The sequence below is a fragment of the Betta splendens genome, chromosome 9, assembly GCF_900634795.4.
Source record: "Betta splendens chromosome 9, fBetSpl5.4, whole genome shotgun sequence".
Taxonomy (NCBI): domain Eukaryota; kingdom Metazoa; phylum Chordata; class Actinopteri; order Anabantiformes; family Osphronemidae; genus Betta; species Betta splendens.
Window position 1 is genome coordinate 30,708,916 of NC_040889.2, and position 21,580 is coordinate 30,730,495.

A 21,580-nucleotide genomic window follows, 5' to 3' on the forward strand; every position below is an offset into this window, starting at 1 on the left:
GTTTTTACATTCCATTTTTAGCCACGTTCCTTTATGTCTGCAGGATTGCACCTACATAAAAACTGAAATTAATTTCTTATATTATTACGTGTTTTGGGTAACTTTTAAAAACCTAATTAGATTAATGTAATAATTGCTCTCCATAAAACGTATTGGATTATTGAATTATCATTACTTTACAAATCCCACATCAACCACAAAAGGAATTTTAAAAATGCATAGACATAACACTGCACTTTTAATTCATACAAACGTCTGTATTTCATGCAATTACTGAAGTAACGCCTTAGATGAGTGAAAAAGTCCTTACTTTACGAGTGAAATATAACAACAATACTAAAATTATTTAGTAATTAGTTACGCTGTATGTTTAAAATGTAAACTTACGCATTGACTCGAGCAGCTATTTTCTTCCAAGCTAATTCTTTCTCTTTCTCCGCTGCAGCCGTGTTGCCTTTTCTACGGATTATAGGCTCGTAGTCGCTATATGCTTGACGTAACATATCCTTTTGTTGTCCTGTTGCCATGGTGACTCGTAATATCTTCACTCCATTGATCAGGGCTTTGTATCGTCGCGGTGCACGCGCTTAACTCTGAGTCAGACAACTCAGAGTTGCTTAAACCAACTCTTTTCAGCTGTTCTGAAACCGAAAACTCCAGGTTTGCAAACTCAGAGTAAATCAACTCAAAGTTTCGTTTTAACTCAGAGTTTGTTAAACCTCCTTCTTGAAACGGGCCCCGGCTGTTTCATCCATAATGTGTATATGTAATTACCATAACATTGCTCCTTCCATCTTAAATACAACCCCAAACAGTCCGTTTTGTTAAACGAGTTGAAAGATTCTGGTTGCGTATCTGTGTGGTCTTGGTCCATTCTACACACACAATGCTGTAACAATGCTGAAAGTGTTCACAATGCTGTGAACACTTTCAGGGTGTCGAAGTGAACGAATGGATTTTAAATTGTTTAAATGAGGTGCTAAACTTGAGCATGGATTCATTTTATTTCCGACCGGGACTTAGACCTGGGGCCCGTTTCAAGAAGGAGGTTTAACAAACTCTGAGTTTACCATTACCATAATGGAAGGAGTCTTCCTCAGGGTCTTGTATTTGTAGGGCAATCTAATAATTGCAATAATGTGGAGAACAACACATGTCACAGTAATGTCACAGGCCTCTCAGCTGTTTCCCTGAGGTGACGTAGGCACTGAAGACGTGCTTTCAACAGGCCTATGGTCATTTCCACCCGGGCTCTTGTTCTGCAGGGCCACATTAAAGCGCTGCTGGGGGCCTGCTTTAGGTTCTGGGTGAGGGGTCAGTAGTGTGGGCTGCCATTAACCCCTATCTCCAGTAGAAAGCTGTCAATCTCTCCTAGAAGATAGTTCACATTACTTTAGTGCTGCATAGAAGTGTTCCTGTGAGTGTGTAGTGCATGCATTGAAACAAGTGTATAGGACATACATGTACTTACCACAGTGCAGCCTGTTATTTAGGGTTGACTCACTATATATTCATGTTCACGTTTATGATATGTGCAGCATCACATATGATCTTGGTGATGTAAACAATGTAATGTCAGTTACAGTGACCATTAGAAAGAGTAGTCAGTGAACCTGCACATTTATTAGTTTATTTCAGATCACAGCAACATATTATTAACTGATCGTTTTTCAGATTAGCCTCAATGAAACAAATTAATTACCACATACCTGCAGTCCTGTGAAACTCCTCTTTAATGGCTTTAAGGAGTTTGTGTCAAGGAAAGCGCTTGAGGTCGAACTTTTCTACAAACAGTGGCTTCACTAATGTGCTCAGCGTCTCCAATGTTATAAAGAAAACTACCGTTTGCAATAAAACGTAACGCATCACAAAGAATCTGTTCGGATGTAAAAGCACGGCCACGGTGGGTGATGTGTTTGACGTATGGGTGAATAAGATTATTAATGTATGTATGGAGTCTCGATAAAAACGGTACCGCTAAAATAAATATGCACGGCGATATGACAGAAAATTAACTCGTGGCGTCAAAATCCTCTCGCGGCGTAAATTCAATGCCGTGTGAATTAATACAGCGTCCTCATCTACAGGATCCTCTAGAAACGGACATTTTGGTCTCTGCGCGAAGGAAACAGGTGAAATCTATGAATGAACTGAAAGATTAAACGAGGTATTTAAACACTGTTCACTTTAAAAAGGGGCGGAGACAGAAGGAAACTCTGGGTTTCCCGAATAAAACCTGCTCGCGACCAGGTTTGGTTCACAGAGTCAGTTGCCATAGTAACTGACTCTGGGTTTCGGTTACCTCGCTTCTTGAAACGGGCTCAAACTTACCCCGCTTTACGGGTTTAAGTAACCCCGCTTTCTGAAACCGAAAACTCTGAGTTTTCCTCATTTCGGGGTTAACAAACTCAGAGTTTCCACAAAACCTCCTTCTTGAAACGGGTCCCTGGTTTTGACTTGAGTGATGACATGTATGCTGCTGCCTAGGTGGTGTCCTGCAAACGGTGTGGGCTTTGTGGCTAATTGGAGCACTTTTTGGGGAAAACCTGGGCTGATTAGAAGAGACGGCGTCCATCCCACGTTGAATGGAGCCTCTCTGCTCTCTAGTAACATGGCCATGATGCTTAGTCCCCCCACTCCATGACAACTCAGAGTGGAGCCCAGGACGCAGAGTCGCAGTCTTACACGCCTCTCTGCATGTTCTCTACAGCCGCCACCCACTCCTAGTCTTAGTTATCGCATAGAGACTGTGTCTGCTTCTCGACCACCTAAACTATACAAGTCACACACAAATCAAAGAGGAGTGACTTACCAGAATTTAATAAACATCAAAACAGTTCCTCTTACAGAACAAAGTAACATTAAGTTAATAAAGTGTGGTTTATTAAATATCAGATCTCTCTCTAAATCCTTTTTAATAAATGACTTGATAAGTGACCATCACATAGATCTGTTCTGTCTCACTGAAACCTGGCTGCAGCAGGATGAATATGTTACTTTAAATGAGTCGACTCCAATGAGTCACATCAACTATCATGTTCCTAGAAGTACAGGTAGAGGTGGAGGAGTAGCAGCAGTTTATAAATCAGATTTATTAATTACTCCTAAACCTAAACATAGTTATAACTCATTTGAGAGCCTCACTCTGAGCCTTTCTCACCCAGACTCTAAAACTCAGAAACCAGTTGTGTTTCGTATTGTTTACCGTCCTCCTGCTCCATATTCAGAGTTCTTAGCTGAATTCTCTGAATTCTTATCTGACTTAGTTCTTAGCACAGATAAAGTCATTGTAGTGGGAGACTTTATATATGCACTGTACAGGAAGGGTCAGAGCAGACTCTACCTACTAAGAAGGCTGAGGTCGTTTGGAGTGAAGGGAACACTCCTGAGGACTTTCTATGACTCTGTGGTGTCATCAGCCGTCCTGTACAGTGTGGTCTGCTGGAGCAGCAGCATCACAGAGAGGGGAGGAAGAAGCTGGATAAGGTCATTAAGAAGTCCAGCTCTGTCCTGGGCTGCACTCTGGAGTCAGTGAGAGAGGTGGGAGACAGAAGGGTTCTGGCAAAATTCAAATCCATGCTGGACCACGAGTCCCACCCACTGCAGGACACACTGTCTGCTCTGGAGAGCAGATTTAGTGACAGACGGATCCGCCCTCGCTGTGGGAAGGAGAGATTCCGTAGGTCTTTCCTTCCTGCTTCTGTCAGACTTTATAACGAACAGTTATAACATGGTGCACATTTCTACCACACTGCCACACACACGCTACATCTCCAGGGCAATTGCACCAGTCACTTTAATATCTTTGAAGTTGTTTCAAAGATTGTTTTAATCGTACCCTCAATCTTGTCCTGAAATATGGGGTTGAAATTGATAACTTAATAGTTCTTCCCCAAAACCCTCTGTTATCTGACCATTTCTTATTAACTTTTGAATTTACCATAATTGACCTTACAGCAGTTTATCTGTTTATCTGAAAACGCTGTTGCCAGATTCAAGCAGATGATTCCATCATCTTTTGCCGCAATGTCTTGTAGATACACAGAGAACAGTCACCTTAATCCTTATGAACAGGTTGACTGTCTTGTAGATGATGCTGCAGCTTCTCTACGTACAATGTTAGACACAGTGGCTCCTCTGAAGAAGAAGACAGTGAATCAGAGGAGGTTAGCTCAGTGGTATAACTCAGAGATCCGCAGCCTAAAGTACAGGACCAGACTAGAAAGACAGTGGCGTTCCAACAAAATAAATGTAAACTGCATTGCATGGAAGGACAGTCTAATGAAATATAAAAAAGCACTTTGTGCTGCTAGAAAAACATATTATTCCTCCCTAATTGAGGAAAACAAAAACAACCCCAGGTTTCTTTTCAGCACTGTAGCCAGGCTGACAAAGAGTCATAGCTGTGTTGAGTCTACTATCCCCTTAAATCTCAGCAGCAATAACTTTATGAACTACTTTACTAATAAAATTATCACCATTAGAGAAAACATTCAGCAGCGACTTCCTCCAAATGATAGAAAGCACTGTCTAGATCCATCAACTTTAAATTGATTGATTGATTGATTGATTGATTGATTGATTGATTGATTGATTGATTGATTGATTGATTGATTGATTGATTGATTGATTGATTGATTGATTGATTGATTGATTGATTGATTGGTTGTTCATCTAACTTAACTAGACAGCTTCTTCCCCATAACTCATATGGAGTTAACTCAACTCTTCCATGTCATCCAATTGTCTTTCACACCCAATTCCAACTGGAAGAAGTTCTTCCTTTAATCAGCTCGTCCATATTAAATCAAATAAACCAATCTTTACATTTAGGCTATGTACCACAGGCTTTTAGGATGGCTGTAGTCAAACCTTTATTGAAAAAAACAACTCTGGACCCTGGAGAATTAGCCAACTATAGGCCCATTTCAAATTTACCCTTTATTTCTAAGATTCTTGAAAAAATCGTGGCTAAACAATTATTTGACCACCTGAGTGGGAATAACCTTTAAGAAGATTTTCAGTCGGGGTGTAGAAAACATCATAGCACAAAAAACAACTCTGGTTAGAGTCACTAATGATCTTCTCTTAGCTTCAGACAATGGTCTAGTTTCTGTCCTTGTCCTGCTAGATCTGAGTGCTGCTGTCATGGATCAGCATCTGGTCATCACCGTTTATTACTGCTTCGTTTTCCGGTTTTATTTTGGCACTTCCTGTTTGGTTTCCTGTCTACTCTTGTTCTTTTTCTACTAAGTCATATGTTTCCCCAGCTGTGCTTAAGCTGTCAGTAGTTATGTGATCCATCAGCTGTTTTGTTTCAATCGTTAGTCGCTCTATTTAGTCCCCAGTATTCGCCTCATTCCTCTGCCAGATTGTTTTCGTGAAAACACTGTCATCCAGCGTTTCGTCCTCGGTAATGTAAGAGCCTGTTTTCTGTTATTGAACTTACCTGTTTTGATCGCTCCTTGTCGGTACCTTTGCCTGTGTGTAGAATCCCCTGTGACTCACCGTGCCTGTACGACTCGGCTGTTTTGGGGGGAGTTTTCTTATTAAACAGATCACCAACTGTCTTCGGCTGTGCATCTGGGTCCTGCATCACGCCCGCTCCCTGACGGGTCATGACAGCTGCATTTGATACAATTGATGACAATATTCTATTACAGAGACTAGAACAATGGAATCAGAATTAAAGGAACAGCATTGGGATGGTTTAAATCCTATTTGTTGAACAGATTCCAGTTTGTTCATGTTAATGATAAATTCTCCACATGCACAAGGATTAGCTATGGAGTACCACAGGGTTCTGAGCTTGGTCCAATTTTGTTTAGCCTATACATGTCTCCTCTAGGTGAGATTATTAGAAAGCATTCTATTAATTTTCATTGTTACGCAGATGATAGTCTTTGGAACCAAATGAAACAGAACAACTAGTCAAAATTCAGGATTGTTTAAAAGACATCAAATCCTGGATGTCCCAAAACCTCCTTCAACTAAATTCTGATAAAACTGAAATTCTTATTGTTGGGCCTAAAAATCAGAGAGAGACACTATTGAGTCGGATAGCCTCCCTGGATGGAATAACATTAGCTTCAGATTCTACTGTGAGAAACCTTGGTATCATCTTTGACCAGGATCTCTCTTTTACATCATACATTAAACAAATCTCCAGAACCGCCTACTTCCATCTTAGAAATATAGTTAAAATCAGAAGCATCCTCTCTCAGAGCGATGCAGAGAAACTGATCCATGCATTTGTTACCTCTAGGCTGGACTACTGTAAATCCTTACCCATAAGATGTCCAACAGCTCCTTAAAAAGCCTCCAGCTAATTCAAAATGCTGCGGCCAGAGTTCTGACAGGACAAGAGAGAAAGAGAGATCACATTTCTCCTACATTAGCTTCTCTGCACTGGCTTCCTGTAAAATGTAAAATTGTAAAATTCTCCTCCTTACCTACAAAGGTCCTTCTTATCTTAAAGACCTCATAGTTCCTTATGCTTCCAGCAGAACACTTCGTTATCAGTGCGATGGGCTACTTGTGGTTCCTAGAGTCTTAAAATGTAGAATGGGAGGCCTCTCTTCTGGAACCAGCTCCCTCTTCAGGTTCGAGAAGCTGACACACTCTCCAACTTTAAGATCAGGCTGAAAACCTTCCTTTTTGATAAAGCTTATAGTTAGAGATGGTTCAGGTCACTGGCAATGATTGTTAGTCACAGGAACCATCTCTTAGTTAAGCTGCAATAGACATAGACTGCTGGGGGACTTAATTTATACACTGAGCTCCTCTGTTTCCTTCTACCTCTTCTGTCCAATAACCTCCCATCATTGTTCTATGTTCAACTAACCTTGTCTCTTTCTCTCCAGTAGTTGTGCTTCTCCCCTGCTCTGTTCTCACCTACAGGTATCATTGGACTCCGAGCTTAGTGTCTGTGATAGGCAGACACAACCATCCTGCCTGTGCTTTATTGTTGCTTGTTGTTGTTGCTGTGCTTTCCTCTCTCTCTCTCCCCTCAACCCAACCTGGTTCTGCTGGAGGTTTCTTCCTCGTTAGAGAGGGAGTTTTTCTTCTCCACTGTTGCTTTCAAATTTTAATTACAGTTTTTCTCAGTTGCTTTAGTACAATTCTCAGATCAGAGTAAAATTCTCAAAATTATTATTATTATTATTTTATTTTATATTTATATTATTATTATGTACAATTCCCTGCTCTTTGCTACATTGTCAGTTGTTTATGTTATGTTGATGAAAATGTATTATATCATTCACTGTGCAATAGTCTTACTCCTCAAAACATCTAGTCAGTAGTTCATCGTTTAAGTCATTAACTGCAAAATGGTTGACCAAGTTGTCATAATGACAATAACATTGTGGTGGTGGACAAAGAGCAGAGGAAAGCCGTAGTGGTGGATGTGGCAATACCAAGCGATGGCAACATCAGGAAAAAGGAACATGAGAAACTAGAGAAATACCAAGGGCTCAGAGAAGAACTGGAGAAGGCTTGGAAGGTGAAGGCCACAGTGGTGCCTGTGGTGATTGGAGCACTGGGGGTAGTGACCCCCAAACTGGAGGAGTGGCTACAACAGATGCCTGGAATAACATCCGACATCTCAGTCCAAAGTGCAATCCTAGGAACAGCAAGGATACTGCGCAGAACCCTCAAGCTTCCTGGCCTCTGGTAGAGGACCCGAGCTTGGAAAGTGGATGAGACCACCCGCGGAGGGTGAGAATAGAGTGTGTGTGTGTATATATATCATACATACTTGCCAGGAGCTGGAGAACAACACAATGTTCTATGTCTGACAATGGTGTGCTTACACATATTCCCTTAATTGATCAATACAACACAGAGCATCACCTTTGTGGATGGAGTACATCTTACCATACTCTCCATTCCTTCACCCTATTGAGGAAGTTTTATCAGCATGGAGATGGAAAGTTTATCACACATACACAAATGACCCTCCTGGTTGCCAGTGATGCAGCCTGCAAAGGCTGGATAAGACGCTCTAAAAGATTTTTTCCACACTGCATCGCAAGAGGTGATATTCGCTGTGATGGGAATGTGTGGCCCAACATACAGGAACGACAAGAGGTGTAGGAAGACAACACCAATTCCTACAGCACTGCGTGTACAGTTTTACAGTATATTGTCCTATTTTTGTTCTTCTTTTTCCCTTTGTGTAACTGTTTGCAGTGTTTTCTTTTCTACATTGTATGACATGGTCTGTCAACAATTTACAATAATTGTCATTTAAACTGCAGCCATAGTTTACATCAAAACCTCCCTCCAAAGTACACAGTTATATTGACAACATGACTAAGTAATTTGACTGTGTTGTTCGTAAACAATGACACAAGGACTTGACATTCTGATGGCACTGACATTTTCAATGACATAAAAACTTAGTTTTGAGAGATGAACTAAAGATTTTGAGCAAGTTATAGGCTTTTTGCGGCCTGGTAGCTCAGTTGGTAGCTTGTCGACCTCGGAAGGCAAAAGGTCTGCGGTTCGATCCCCCGCCTCGGCATCAGGTGTGTCCCTGAGCAAGACACTTCGCGCTAGCTCCCCGAGCGCCGCTCATGTGGCAGCTCACTGCTCCCCCAAGGGGGATGGGTCAAATGCAGAGAATGAATTTCCCCACTGTGGGACTATTAAGGGTTAATTTTTTTTTTTTTTTTTTTTTGGCAAGAAATCCACAGAGTTTTGCTGTTTGTACAAATTGTTTTGAAAAATGTACATACATACAGTCTACACACTGATTGTTCCAAGTGTCAGAACAGAGAAAGGAAAAATGTCTTTCCAGTATCGTGCTCCAACAGATTGGAATTCTTTACAGAGAACTTTCAAACTGCAAACTCTTGTATCTTTGGCTCATTTTGACTCCCTTCTGAAAGACCTGGAAATGCAATCATTAACCTGTCATTGTTTCTAATTATGTCTTAAACATTTGTAACTAGTTGTTCTATGTAAAATGCTGTGTGTGTTGTTGGAGCCTCTTGGCCAGGACTCCCTTGAAAAAGAGGTCTTTGAATCTCAATGGGACTTTCCTGGTTAAATAAAGGTTAAATAAAAAAAAAATATTTGTAAACTTCAATTCTGATCTGAGAATCGTACTAAAGCAACTGAGAAAAACTTTAAAGGCTTGCTGCATGTGGGATCTGTTGGGTTTAGTTGCGTAAGGTCTTAAACCTTGGAAAGTGCCTTGAGAAAACCTTGTTGTGATTTGGCGCTATATAAATAAATTGAATTGGTTCTAGTATATCTGTGTCAGTCAAAACAATTATTTAAGGATAGTTTAACGTAAATGTGGCCTTTTTGCTGTAGACCTTTTTATTTCACTTGAACTTCTACTTTTTGAATGCAGTACTTGTAATAGTCTGTTTTAAATTTGGTGTAAAGGATCGGAGTCCCCCTACTCTGCTTCGCCTTTTGTGAACAGCTGACGCCAGGAGAAGAAGGCCAGCTACTCTATTTTTAGTCCCTTACCCTCAGACCCGATCTGCCACAGTCCCTATACCTCCAGATACTCCACCACCTCCACTCTCCCCTCTTTTCCTCGTAATGCCTGTTAGTCAGCCCCGGTGCCGAGCCAGAGACCGGAACAATGTCCTGAACCGGCCTGAGTTTCTGTCCCTGAACCAGCCACCTCGCAGGGAGCAACTGGTACGAGAGGGGAGGGGAGGTAGTGGTCCGAGAAGAGCAACATTCAGACAGCAGAGTCAGCAGGAAGACTCCGGATTAAGGTAAGTCGGACGGTTTTGGTCCGGGTCACGAAGTGGACAGTTAAATTTAAGTTTGTCTCACAAAAATGTGATTCTTGAACAGGACCAGAACTGCAAAGTACTCAAGAAACTAAGGTCTGACAGATACCCCAGTATCCTGTTTACACCAAATCTGATCCTAGAGAAGCAACAGGACAGAATTTGAGACCTCTCTCGCTTGCATTACAAGCGAGAGTAAACATACAGTGGTGCGTTAGCTTAAGGAAACTATTAACTTTATTTAAGTATTATTTTATTTGCTCTAGGGGGTCCAGGGACTCGTCAGAGGGGGTGGCAGCAACCGAGGAGGTGCCTCGTTGGCCCGAGCAGGACTGCATTCAGCTAAACCCGTCATTTAGTGGCATCGCCATCAACTCCCTGTTGGCCATAGACATCAGCTTGTCCAAGCGCTTCGCTGTGTGTTTGAGGCCCCACGGCCCAGGAGCTATGGTCCGCCCCATGGTTACCATGTTGGCCCTCAGTGGACACGCTTTGCCCTGGCTCTGTGGGACACTCATCTGTCTATGGAGGAGCAACACGCTGGCCGGACAGGAAGTCCTAGTCAACCTGCTGGTGGGTAAGTGGCAGAGCACTACAGTTCCAGGGCAGTTGACAAGGTTTGGAGCTAACACCAAAAATTAAACACAGAGCTGCTACCTGCTCAATCTATAAGGAAATGTGTGCAGTTTGGGTTAAAGGTGGAATAACTGCGTTCAGAGTTCCAGCTCTTGTCTGATGTCAATCAATCAATCTTCTGTGATGTTTATGATATTTAGGTCCAAAACACCAGGAAACAAAACTGAAATCTTATCCATGTTTTCACACGGCTCACATCTGAAATAACAAATTGCTCTAAAAAGTAACCAGGTGAGTTTATCACACTCGCCTGTAATGTCTCACTTCACACACAAGTCACAGTTTGCAGTAATCAATCAGGAAGTGTAGTGTGTAGTCTGGATGGAAGAGTTTTCTCTTGGTCTGACTCAGCACCTTTGTCTGTTGCAGCACTGATCCTGGATCTTATGACGGTTGCTGGGATGCAGAAGCTGGTCAAGCGTAGAGGGCCGTGGGATTTCCCTGCAGGGATTCTGGACTGCATTGCTATGGATATATATTCTTTCCCAGCAGCCCATGCCAGCCGAGCTGTTATGGTGTCCAAGTTTCTGCTGAGCCACCTGGTTCTGGCGGTGAGTGGTTTATCCTTAGTACAACACTGATAGCCAGGCACTGACCTCTGATCAGACTCAGCTGCAGTGATGTCCAACATAGAAAACACAAATGACCTGATGTACTAACCACCTCAAAAGGTTGTCAGGCACCTGAGACAGTCATCACAAAGCTGCAGGGACTTCACAAGTGTATGAGAACATCGGCAAATGGGCTGGAAGTCTAAAAGTGGAGAAGAAGAAGGACCAAGCTAAGGCCTGAGGGACTTCCAGACACAGACTCTCAGCGTAGGAGCCAATTTCATCTTTACGATACTGCCTTATTAATGTTGTCTCTTCATATTTGGCAGTGCTGGGTGATGTGGGGCGTAGTCACTAGCAGGAGTCAGTAGCAGTAGCAGTAGCAATCGACTGGACACAGTGTTGGACAAACAGAAAAAGCTTAGGGAATACAGTGAGTGAGGTAAAGGGGCCAGTCAGCTGTAGAGTGGTTTCAGGAGAAACCAGAGATCTGTGTCCATCCGGCACTGGTTTCTGGTTTGGAGAAAGAGACCGAAACAGATGAGATGCATGCACAGTTACCAATGATGATTAAAGCAAAGATGATTGCCCTTTTGCCTGCATGTAGTGACATACAGGCTGGAGGATGTGTCTCAGGAGGTGTAGCTCAGTTCATGGATCATTCAACACATCAAAGCTAAGTTGAAACCCTGATGTTATGTAACAGAACCATTTGTTCTCCAGGTGCCTCTAAGAATCCTGCTGTACCTCTGGGCTTTCCTGGTGGGTGTGTCCCACATGCTGCTAGGTAAACATCACCTGTCTGACGTAGGCTGTGGATTTGCCCTCGGCTTCCTGCACTTCAGTTTGGTGGAGTCTGTCTGGCTGGACTCTGACACCTGTCAGACCTTCATCTCCATCTGCACTTTGCGCTGGCCTGTTCTTGTGTAGTAGCATGTGGAGGGGTGATTTTGGCTGCTGCAGTCTGTAGCTCAGGTCTGGCTGTTTTTGGATTGGTCCTTTGCACTTGAGACCCAACTTAATTTGCATGCTAACAAACTGAAAGGTTTGGGTCAGTTTAGACTAGACCCGCTGAGTGTCCAGTCCAGACCAACTCCTTGCTATCTATGCTGTTTTTTAAAAAACTGGTTTGGACCATTCTGAACTATTGTAAATTCATTGGACTCATCAAACCGAATTGAATTGAATTGAACAAACCTTTAGAGGAACCAGAGGACAAACCAGTCGTCTCTAGGTTTACTAAGCGTCTCAACAGTCTTAGATGTTAGGTTTCTTGAGCAGATGTTCCTTAAATTGTGTTGACTGAATATACAATTTTTTAGACCTGATTGTTTAAAGTTTTGGGTCGATGGCTCAACCTAGAAGTCTGGGCTGGAAGTAGTAGTAGTAGTTTGGCAGAACAGCAGTAAAATCTAATTTTGATCATTTGGACAGACTAATTCTGAACTGTAGTTTTTCCATTGTGTGGAATATGTCTTTATTTATAGATCTCGAATAATTGTCTTTACTTCCAACGTGTTAGATTTTGGAAACTAAATTGAAGGTTTTATGTATTTATATTGGTTACTCAGATGAGATTCTTTTGTTTCCATGTCAAATGACCAACTTTTTTTCAGTTCTGCTAACTGATGTGACAGAACCACCTACTAAACATAAAAGCAATATAAAGTTAAAAACCTTTATTTACAAATAACTGACAAAAGCTTTTTCAAAGACGTGTTATTGACAAAGTCATCATGTTCAGTGAGCCAACACGACAGAGTCAGCGAATGCAGCACAGACCCAAACTGTTTTCCTGTAATAAATTAGACTGATACTTATTATAGCGGAAAAAAACGTGCCGTCATAAAACCACGTCTTCAACTGGCTCAGCCACTGACATGTAAGGAATTGCTCACTGAAAATACAATAAAAATAAAATGAATTAAAAAAATAAAAGTTAAGTACTTCTGTGAAGTAACATTTATTCTCTGAAGTGGTAAAACACTGAACTGGTCCTTTAAAGATGGAACAGGCTGTTGTAAACAAGCTTGTTTCAGGATTCCAACTAAACTCAGGTAAAATCAAAATCAGTGAAACATCAAACATAGTAACTTTGTTCCAAATCTTTACCATGGTCAAAGCACTGTGAAAGGACTCTTGTGGTTTAGGTCGGACGGTGCCAGTTGCTCGGACAGTTTGTGTCACAGATTAGACAGATGAGAGATGATCAAGACTTGTTCGGGACTGAACGCAGACAGCTCAAGTTTCTGGACCCATCCTCCCTTCTAACAGTCACTCTTCCACAGTTTGATGGTTTTGTCATTTTCCAGAGCAGCTGAAGCGATGATGTTTTCTGTTGGATGACAGGCGGTGGAGATCACCACATCTGCAGGGACAAAATGAGGTTGGACAGAACTGAAAGTTCAGCTCTGACTAGACACCACATCTGCCAAATCAACTAGTGGAGGACCAACCTGTGTGTCCTTGTAGTTTTTGAACAACCTCTTTGGTCTGAAGGTTCCAGATGTAAACCATGCTGTCCTCAGAACCAGACACAATCCACTGAAACAGAAAGACAAGTCCTCATTCCTGTTCATGTGCCATTAGGTTAGCCTACAGACACCTGCTCCCTGGGGTTCATTCAGACACACTTACCTTTCCTCCGGTGACAGAGAAGTTGGCAAAGATGCAGTATTTCTCATTCTTATGGCCGGTGTAGGTCTTCAAACACTGACAACAAGAGGACAGAGACACAAGGTCACGCTAGAGGTCAGACGGTGAACACAGAAACTCTCCAATTCTCAGCCGTACCTTTCCTTTGCTGTAGTCCCAAAGCTTTAATGTACTGTAAAGCAGACACCACAGAGTTAAATACATTTCTGCAGGTAGTTAGAGGCTTGACCTCATTTATGTCTACTTCAGTGTGAATTGAAATTGATTAAATGTTGATCGTGAACTGATGAAGGACAGATCAGTCAGCTGGTTGTGATACTGACTTGTCCAGAGTAGCAGCCAGTATGTATTTTCCATTGGGAGAAAACTTCACAAAAGACACTGGAGGGTTGTCATCATCTGAAGACAGAGACTGGGATTAGTGTCACACCCACCAATGTGGTGCTGCATAAACATGAGGTGCTGCTCACCGATGAGCGTCTTTAAACATTGTCCTGACGCCGTGTCCCAAATACGACTGCATAGGCACAAACCATAGAAAAGCAGTTATCAAGTGGAAACAAAACAATTACCATCAACACAGCAGGCAGCTTTTTCAGTAACATGTGAAAGAGGTCTAATTTCATTACATTGACACATCTGAGAATGTACAATCTCCCTATTCCCAGAATAGAGTTTAAATTTGGACCCCAGTCCACTGACTCCACATGGTCTGGAGTGAAATGCTGTGAACCATACGACGCGTTCAGGTGCCTTCCCAGGCCATGTGCTGTAGACCTACCATAGTCCATCGTAGCTGCTGGAGACAATTAGCGATCCATCCCTGTTAAAGTGAACCTGGTGACACAGACAGATCAGGGATCACAGGTCAAGTTCTGAGTCTGGTTCTGGCTGCATCTTAACACAGCCCTAGCGTCAAAAAGCAGGACTTACGGCAGAGACAGGGTCGGAGTGCGCCGGCAAGGTCTTCAGGCATTTTCCTGTCTTCACATCCCAGATACGGACGCTCTCATCAAACTGGAGCCACAAAGGAAAGATGGGCTTCAATATGACACACAACAATTGCTCAGATGATACAGTGGTTAAACAACATACCGATCCAGACACCACCAGGTTGGACTGAGGATTAAAGTTACAGCAGAACACGTAGTTACTGTGGCCTTTTAAAGTCTTCAGACACTTCCCCTGAGACACAGACAGACGCGTGACTGATCCTAGGTCAGTCGCCACAGTTCATTTCACATCTGTTGTTAAGGGACAACATTAATGTTTGACACCACAGCAGAAACAGACATGAGGGAAACTACTTCAAAAGGAACAATAGTCTGTTTTGTCATTAATATAACACTAGAATGTTGAAGAGCTTCTTTATTATCATAAAGATAATGTACTGTCTGTACAGGCTGTTTTACCGAGTTGTTGTCCCAGATCTTGAGCGTTTTGTCATCAGAGGCAGAAACCAGCAGGTTGGAATCTGAAGACCAGGAGACGTCAGAGATTCCCTACACACACATAAGTACAGGATGAGCACCACAATCGGTTTCATCCAAACTGGAATCAGACCAGGTTGGGACACACTCACCAGTTTGTGTCCAACGATGGATTTCTCAAACTTTCCATCATATGCACCCCAGATCTTTATCAGCTTATCAGCAGCTGCAGAGATGTTGCCATGGTTACTGCATCATATCACAGACTTTACAAACTTCATAGCTAGACAGTGCCTTTGCAGCAGACTGGTTTCACGGGTGTCAGATCACATAATCAACTGGAAACCGTAGCACTTGCTCAGTGGCACGCCTCGGTGGCATGCAACCTACATCCAACACTTGATCTGGACATCGTTTCATAACATTAATCACTGACCCTCAGCAGGCCCTTAACACTAAACTAAGAAAATCACAATATACCAAAGAAATGTACAAGTCTACCCTGAAAAATTAAAATAGTCAGCGCAGTCTTAGTCAACTTTGTTATTGAGATTACATGAGCCAGTTCATGTTCTCTACTGATGCTCCAACGTCTGAAACAAGCTTCATCCATGTGAAATCTCCCTAGTGTTTATTCTATTTTTTTAACCCAAAGCATAGCTAAGTAACGATTGAAGTTCAGCAGAACTGAGTCTTTGACATAATGTGTGTCTTACAGGAGCTGGCGAGCCACTCTCCATTAGGGCTGAACTTCACAGAGGAAACTGCCTTCGTGTGTCCGGCCAACGTGAACTTCACCGTGTAGTTTGGTTTAGTCGGATTAGACTGGAAACACACAAACACAGTGTGTGTCCTGTGTGGCTCCAGTAGCCAACAACCAGACGTATTTTTATACACAATACAGCTGTTTAGATCACAAGAGAAATACACATTAGACTGATTAAGTCTGTACCGTTCAAGTTTTTAACTTTAGTTAAAAAAGAATCTGGATCAGATATGGACGACTAAAACACGCCTGCTGTTTACCGGCCCAACTGGCCCCGAAGCTGGACCTCTGATAATCTGTCAGACTCACCTTGCTGCCGGATCCGGACGAGGAGGAAGTCTGTTTGATGCTGTCTGCCTCTGGCTTTTTCTCCTCCGTCGCCATGTTGTCCTGCTCTCGGGCTGATCGCTTGTTTGTTTTGATTCTCTGCTGCTGGAGCCAAGACAGCTCTAACATCTGATGCTAATAGCGCGCTAACTGTAACCAGCGCGATCACCGCACAATCTGCGTCACAATCGGTTCTGTGTTAACAACTTGAACCTGGTGCCGATAGGTACAAGGTCGGTAGCAAACCGGACTGGACCGCACCTTTGTTTCAGCGGAAGAACGTTAGCCTGTTAGCAGTAGCTAGTTACAGTACTATAATGCGTTAGAGAGCTTCTACCGCGCACGCGCGAGAAAAAAAAAGGACAGTGAAACAGCAAGATGTTCAAAATGAAGACCTAAGATGTTAAATACAACATAAAATTTGACTACTACATTTTTATATTTAATGTATTTAAAACACATCCACAATGCTTGCCAGACCCACACTGGACCGAAACAATGCCGAATGTAACAAACTGCTCCTCCTTTGGTCTGCTCCCATCAGGGGTCTCCACAGTCAATTCTCCTCCTCCACCTGACTCCATCCTGGGCATCTTCTACACTGACTCGAGCCAACCTCATGTCCTCTGTGAGCACATCTATGTATATCCTCCTTGTCGTCCTCTTGCCTGGCAGCTTCATCTACAACATCCTTCTACTAATATATTCACTATCCCTCCTCTGCACATGTCCAAACCATCTCAGTCTGGCCTCTCTGACTTTGTTACTAATATAACCAGTTTTAAGATGCTGGTAACCAATCTAATGGTTTGGTATTGGTATGGTGTTACATGAAACTTCACCAAAATCCTGACTGTTATTGTTTCTGAATGTAATTGTTCCACTGTGTTCATTGAAGGTGGGTTGTATTATTGACACTGGATATTAGGTACTGTCACTTTAAGGAGTATACAGACGTTACACTAACGCAGGCAACGTGAGCCGTCCCTCTAATGAGCTCCTTTCTAATCCTTCGTATGTGTGCATGGGTGTGTATATACAGAATCAGAATCAGCTTTAATGGTTTAAAAGTTTGCACAGGACAACCAAGGAATTGTATGTGCTCTGACTACGTCTTTGTTCCCTCTGTTACGGGCGAGGGTCAAACTAGACTGAACGGTAGACAGGACTGACAAATAATGATTTAATATATTAAACATGTAGACAGAGGACAACACAAACTAAGGACGCTGCGTATGCAGGATAAGCCAGAAAACAAAACATGCAAACTAACACATAAAACTCGCAGGTAAACTAAAGATCGCTGCAGAGCAGGAAACTAAATAACTATCCTAAAACACAAAACATGCAAACAACAGTATCAAACGTAATCAGCAAACAAACACACAAACCTGGACAGAGCACGATGGCACGGTAACAAGTAACACATAATGTGACGAGTAACAAGTAATGCACCAACAAAGACTGTGCACAAACTGAGACCTTAAATACCAGACAAGACAGGTGAACCCAATCAAACTAATACAGGAAACACAAGACAGGAAACAAGGACACAAAGCCAAAAGGGTGAAACCAGGCTGCCCCTGGTGGCGTGGAAGCCGAGTCACAACAGAGCCCCCCTCTCAAAGCCGGCTCCCAGACGGCGAACGTGCACGAACTAGACGAGCCGGGCGGGCGGAGGGAGGCGAGGAGGAGGGCCAAACGAAAAAACAAAAACACAGACAGAAACGAGAACTCAACATGACAACCAGACAGTAAACACTCCAAACAAAAATAACCCATAACATCACAAACACTTGTATGATCCTGATGATGATCAAACATAAGTTTTGATCAGGTCCAAAACCAATTAAGGTTGTCCATGAATAATAGGTCCTTCCCAGTTTCATGGTGGGTGCCAACGAGGCAGAGTCCGACTCAGCAGCCGCTGGAAGTCAACTGGCACTCCTGGTGCCTCCAAACATGAGCCCAGCTCTCTGGGAGGGCGCCGACGGTAGAGGCAGGGCCAGCATAGCTGCGGGAGGTTATGGCGGCAAGGCGACCAGTCTGGTGGCCTAGCCCCCATGAGGCCCAAGACCACTCGTAGACCACCGCGCCGACGAACGGGAACCAGCGGCGTCCTCCTTGGACCACCGCGCCGACGAACGGGAACCAGCGGCGTCCTCCTTGGACCACCGCGACGAACAGGAACCAGCGGCGTCCTCCTTGGACCACCGCGACGACAAACGGGAACCAGCGGCGTCCTCCCTGGACCACCGCGACGACAAACGGGAACCAGCGGCGTCTTCCATGGACCACCGCGACGAACAGGAACCAACAGCGTCCTCTTTGGACCACCGCGACGAACAGGAACCAACGGCGTCCTCTTTGGACCACCGCAACGAAACGTGGCCTCCACTGGACCACCAGGAACCTCAAGGGTCAAACGTGGCTTGGCGACAGGAACCTTACGTGGTGCTGCCCTCGGGGAAACAAGAAGCAGCCCCACCCTCAGAGAAGCGCCCTTCTTGGAGGGCAAACGTGGAGCCGGAACCGGAGCCAGAGACGAAACCAGACGTGGAGCCGGAACCAGAGACGAAACCAGACGTGGAGCCGGAACCAGAGACGAAACCAGACGTGGAGCCGGAACCAGAGCCAGAGACGAAACCAGACGTGGAGCCGGAACCGGACCCAGGAGTGAAGCCGTACCAAGCAGATCGATTGGGCTGGGAGGCTGAAGAGCCGCCGCTCCCAACGACGAACCAGAAGAGTGGAGAGCTGCCGGGCTAGAAGGTGTAGCTGCGCCAGGCAGCGAGTCCTCCACTGCAAACAAAGTCTCAGAAGTGGGCGTCTCGGCAGGCCAGCAAACAGAATCCAACTCCACAAACAAACACCCCATACCCGGGATTGAACTGAGCCCAGGAGTCTCCAAGATCAGGTCCATAGCTTCTAGACAAGCCCTTCGCTTGGTCTGCATGTTTTGACTGTCAGTAACCTCCATGACCAGCTCACTCAAACGAACCCAAACCATAGGGGAAATCGCCCTCATGTCACTGTCCAAACTCAGTTCTGGCAAAACAGAGTAATCACAAGGTACTGGCTCCGCAAAGCGGAGCACAGGAACATGAACCGGTTCAGTGATGCAGATCACAGGAACGGGAACCAGTTCTGCAACGCAGACCCCCGGAATGGGTACCAAACTTAACCTGCCTTCATCAGCTGGACTGCACTCAAGACCCGTTGTGGTGAGCTGAGCTGCTTCCCTGCTGTCACCATCCGGCACAAACTGCGGTTCCTCAACCTTGATGCGGTGATCAGGGGCAACTGCAGCGCTCTGGGAGTTTACTGCCTCACCAGAAGCGAGCTCCAAACGCTGCAGACTACACGCCGCGAGCTCAAAGGCAAGCTTCTCCCTTAAAACAGGAAACCTGGTTACAGCCTCCGGTACCTCTGGAACAAGGAGGAATTCAGGAACGATTTTAATTAGATCCTACAGCTTATTCAGCGCTACCAGTCTGACCAACGGATTCACACCCGTACCAATCCTGTCCAACAGTTCATAGAATAAATCCACCCAACGAGGGTTAATTTCAGGAACAGCTGATCCCTCCTCGGCAAACTGGGCGGGACCCACTGCGTGCTCGGTCGTAGCGCTACCAACGGGCCGGGATTGTGACGCGGCCGTGATCGGCTGCTGCCCTTCCGTATCCGACGCCTCCTCCCATAGACGTCGTTGTAGAGGACTGTGAACGGCAGGGGTGGACTGCCGCAGGACGCCGCACGGTGCTTCCGCCCCAAAGCACCGTGACACTGACCTGGACGCAGAGGTGACTATCCTCTGCGACGACGAGGCGCGCTCCCGTCTCCTGGAGCGCGAGGTCGATCTGTCCCCTGCAGCGCTGGCCTTCGGCTGACAGGCGGACTCCGACGCTTGGTCCTCATCACCCCGTGGAGCAGCGTTCACCACACGCTGCGACTTCGGGCTCGGCACCTCCCTCGGGGAGAACCGCGAGCCCGTCTCTGCCGGAACGGGCACCACCCATTCACTTGCGGACTCCAGCACTTCGTCTGCGAAGCACCGGGCAGGGAGGATAAAGTCAGCTGTGTTCCCCAGCTGACTTCCCGCGAATCGCGCTCTCTTTTTAGAGCGCCGGCTTCTCGCGGTCTGAACCGCCATAACGCCACAGCTAATAGAACCCGTCCGTGGCTCAGGTGAGCCCTGGTGTTTCAGCTCCTGCCAGATCTGTCGAGCCTCCTCCGACGACAGTCTAGTTTCTGGCTCGGACGAATCGTCCCGTACCGGCGTTCCAACGCAGACGGGGCTATTAATTTGGGCGGTGAATGACGGCGGTGCCATCGTTGCTCCGACAAACAAAACAAACAGTCACAAGCACAAGACGATCGCAGACAGACACTTAACTACAATAAAACACACTGAGCTACATTGTAGTCTGTCTCCCCGCTCTAGGAGCGTGATTTAGAATACCTTTCACTTCAGTTCGACCCTCGTTTTAACCTTTCAGTCTAGTTTGACCCTCGCCCGTAACAGAATGCACCAACCACTTTGGACCCAGTCGACCCGCTTAGTGACCTACAAACTTGAGGTAGGACCCAAATGCACGACCCATAGACAGGACTGACAAATAATGATTTAATATATTAAACATGTAGACAGAGGACAACACGAATAAAGGACGCTGCGTATGCAGGATAAGCCAGAAAACAAAACATGCAAACTAACACATAAAACTCGCAGGTAAACTAAAGATCGCTGCAGAGCAGGAAACTAAATAACTATCCTAAAACACAAAACATGCAAACAACAGTATCAAACGTAATCAGCAAACAAACACACAAACCTGGACAGAGCACGATGGCACGGTAACAAGTAACACATAATGTGACAAGTAACGAGTAACAAGTAATGCACCAACAAAGACTGTGCACAAACTGAGACCTTAAATACCAGACAGGCATTTAAGACAGGTGAACCCAATCAAACTAATACAGGAAACACAAGACAGGAAACAAGGACACAAAGCCAAAAGGGTGAAACCAGGCTGCCCCTGGTGGCGTGGAAGCCGAGTCACAACACCCTCACAGAAAAAAGCAATTCAATTCAATTCAATTCAATTAAGTTCAATTTTATTTATAGAGCGCCAAATCACAACAAAGTTATCTCAAGGCACTTTACAAAACCTAAACCCAACAAATCCCACATACAGCAAGCATTTAATTTGACAGCAACAGTGGAGAGGAAAAACTCCCACTATAACGAGGAAGAAACCTCCAGCAGAACCAGGCTGGATGTGGGCGGCCATCTGCCTCGACCGGTTGGGGTGAGGGGATAGAGAGAGAGAAAAGCTCAGCGACAACAAGCAAGCAACAACAAGCAACAACAGAGCACAGGCAGGATGGTAGGACCAGGGACTGGATGCAGGCAGGATAGTTGGATCCGCAGCTGCCCATCACAGA

At 44.6% G+C, this 21,580-nt stretch overlaps 2 protein-coding genes across 4 annotated transcripts in view; one reads left to right on the forward strand and one right to left on the reverse strand.

The window, feature by feature from the left end:
- The first annotated feature begins 1,892 nt into the window (after positions 1-1,892).
- Positions 1,893-21,580, forward strand: part of LOC114861441 (inactive phospholipid phosphatase 7-like) — a 30,718-nt gene continuing 11,030 nt past the window's right edge. Inside the window, exons 1-5 of one of the 3 annotated variants that reach the window (XM_055511301.1) lie at positions 1,893-9,743; positions 10,028-10,338; positions 10,767-10,948; positions 11,672-11,735; positions 16,671-17,119. In XM_055511301.1, coding sequence (XP_055367276.1) covers positions 9,562-9,743; positions 10,028-10,338; positions 10,767-10,948; positions 11,672-11,735; positions 16,671-16,960 — 1,029 coding nt within the window. In that variant the 5' untranslated portion in view covers positions 1,893-9,561 and the 3' untranslated portion in view covers positions 16,961-17,119. Of the gene's footprint in view, positions 9,744-10,027; positions 10,339-10,766; positions 10,949-11,671; positions 12,892-16,670; positions 17,120-21,580 lie in introns of those variants that run through there. The other 2 variants (XM_055511302.1, XM_029160644.3) reach the window with 2 other exon arrangements.
- LOC114861440 (WD repeat-containing protein 5-like) lies at positions 12,613-16,551 on the reverse strand. The gene is made up of 13 exons (XM_029160643.3): positions 16,109-16,551; positions 15,750-15,858; positions 15,186-15,259; positions 15,016-15,105; positions 14,699-14,788; positions 14,537-14,620; positions 14,385-14,440; positions 14,074-14,120; positions 13,927-14,002; positions 13,742-13,775; positions 13,586-13,660; positions 13,405-13,492; positions 12,613-13,316 (listed from the first exon to the last, which is right to left on the reverse strand). Exons 1-13 carry the CDS (start codon positions 16,253-16,255, stop codon positions 13,216-13,218), a joined length of 1,071 nt encoding a protein of 356 aa, XP_029016476.1. The 5' UTR covers positions 16,256-16,551; the 3' UTR covers positions 12,613-13,215.

Coding starts and splice junctions, on each gene's coding strand:
- LOC114861440 (XM_029160643.3), bottom strand. CDS start 16,255: ATGTTAGAGCTGTCTTGGCTCCAGCAGCAGAGAATCAAAACAAACAAG. Junction 15,859..16,108: donor CGTCCGGATCCGGCAGCAAG/GTGAGTCTGACA, acceptor GTGTGTTTCCAG/TCTAATCCGACTAAACCAAA. Junction 14,003..14,073: donor ATGTTTAAAGACGCTCATCG/GTGAGCAGCACC, acceptor CTCTGTCTTCAG/ATGATGACAACCCTCCAGTG.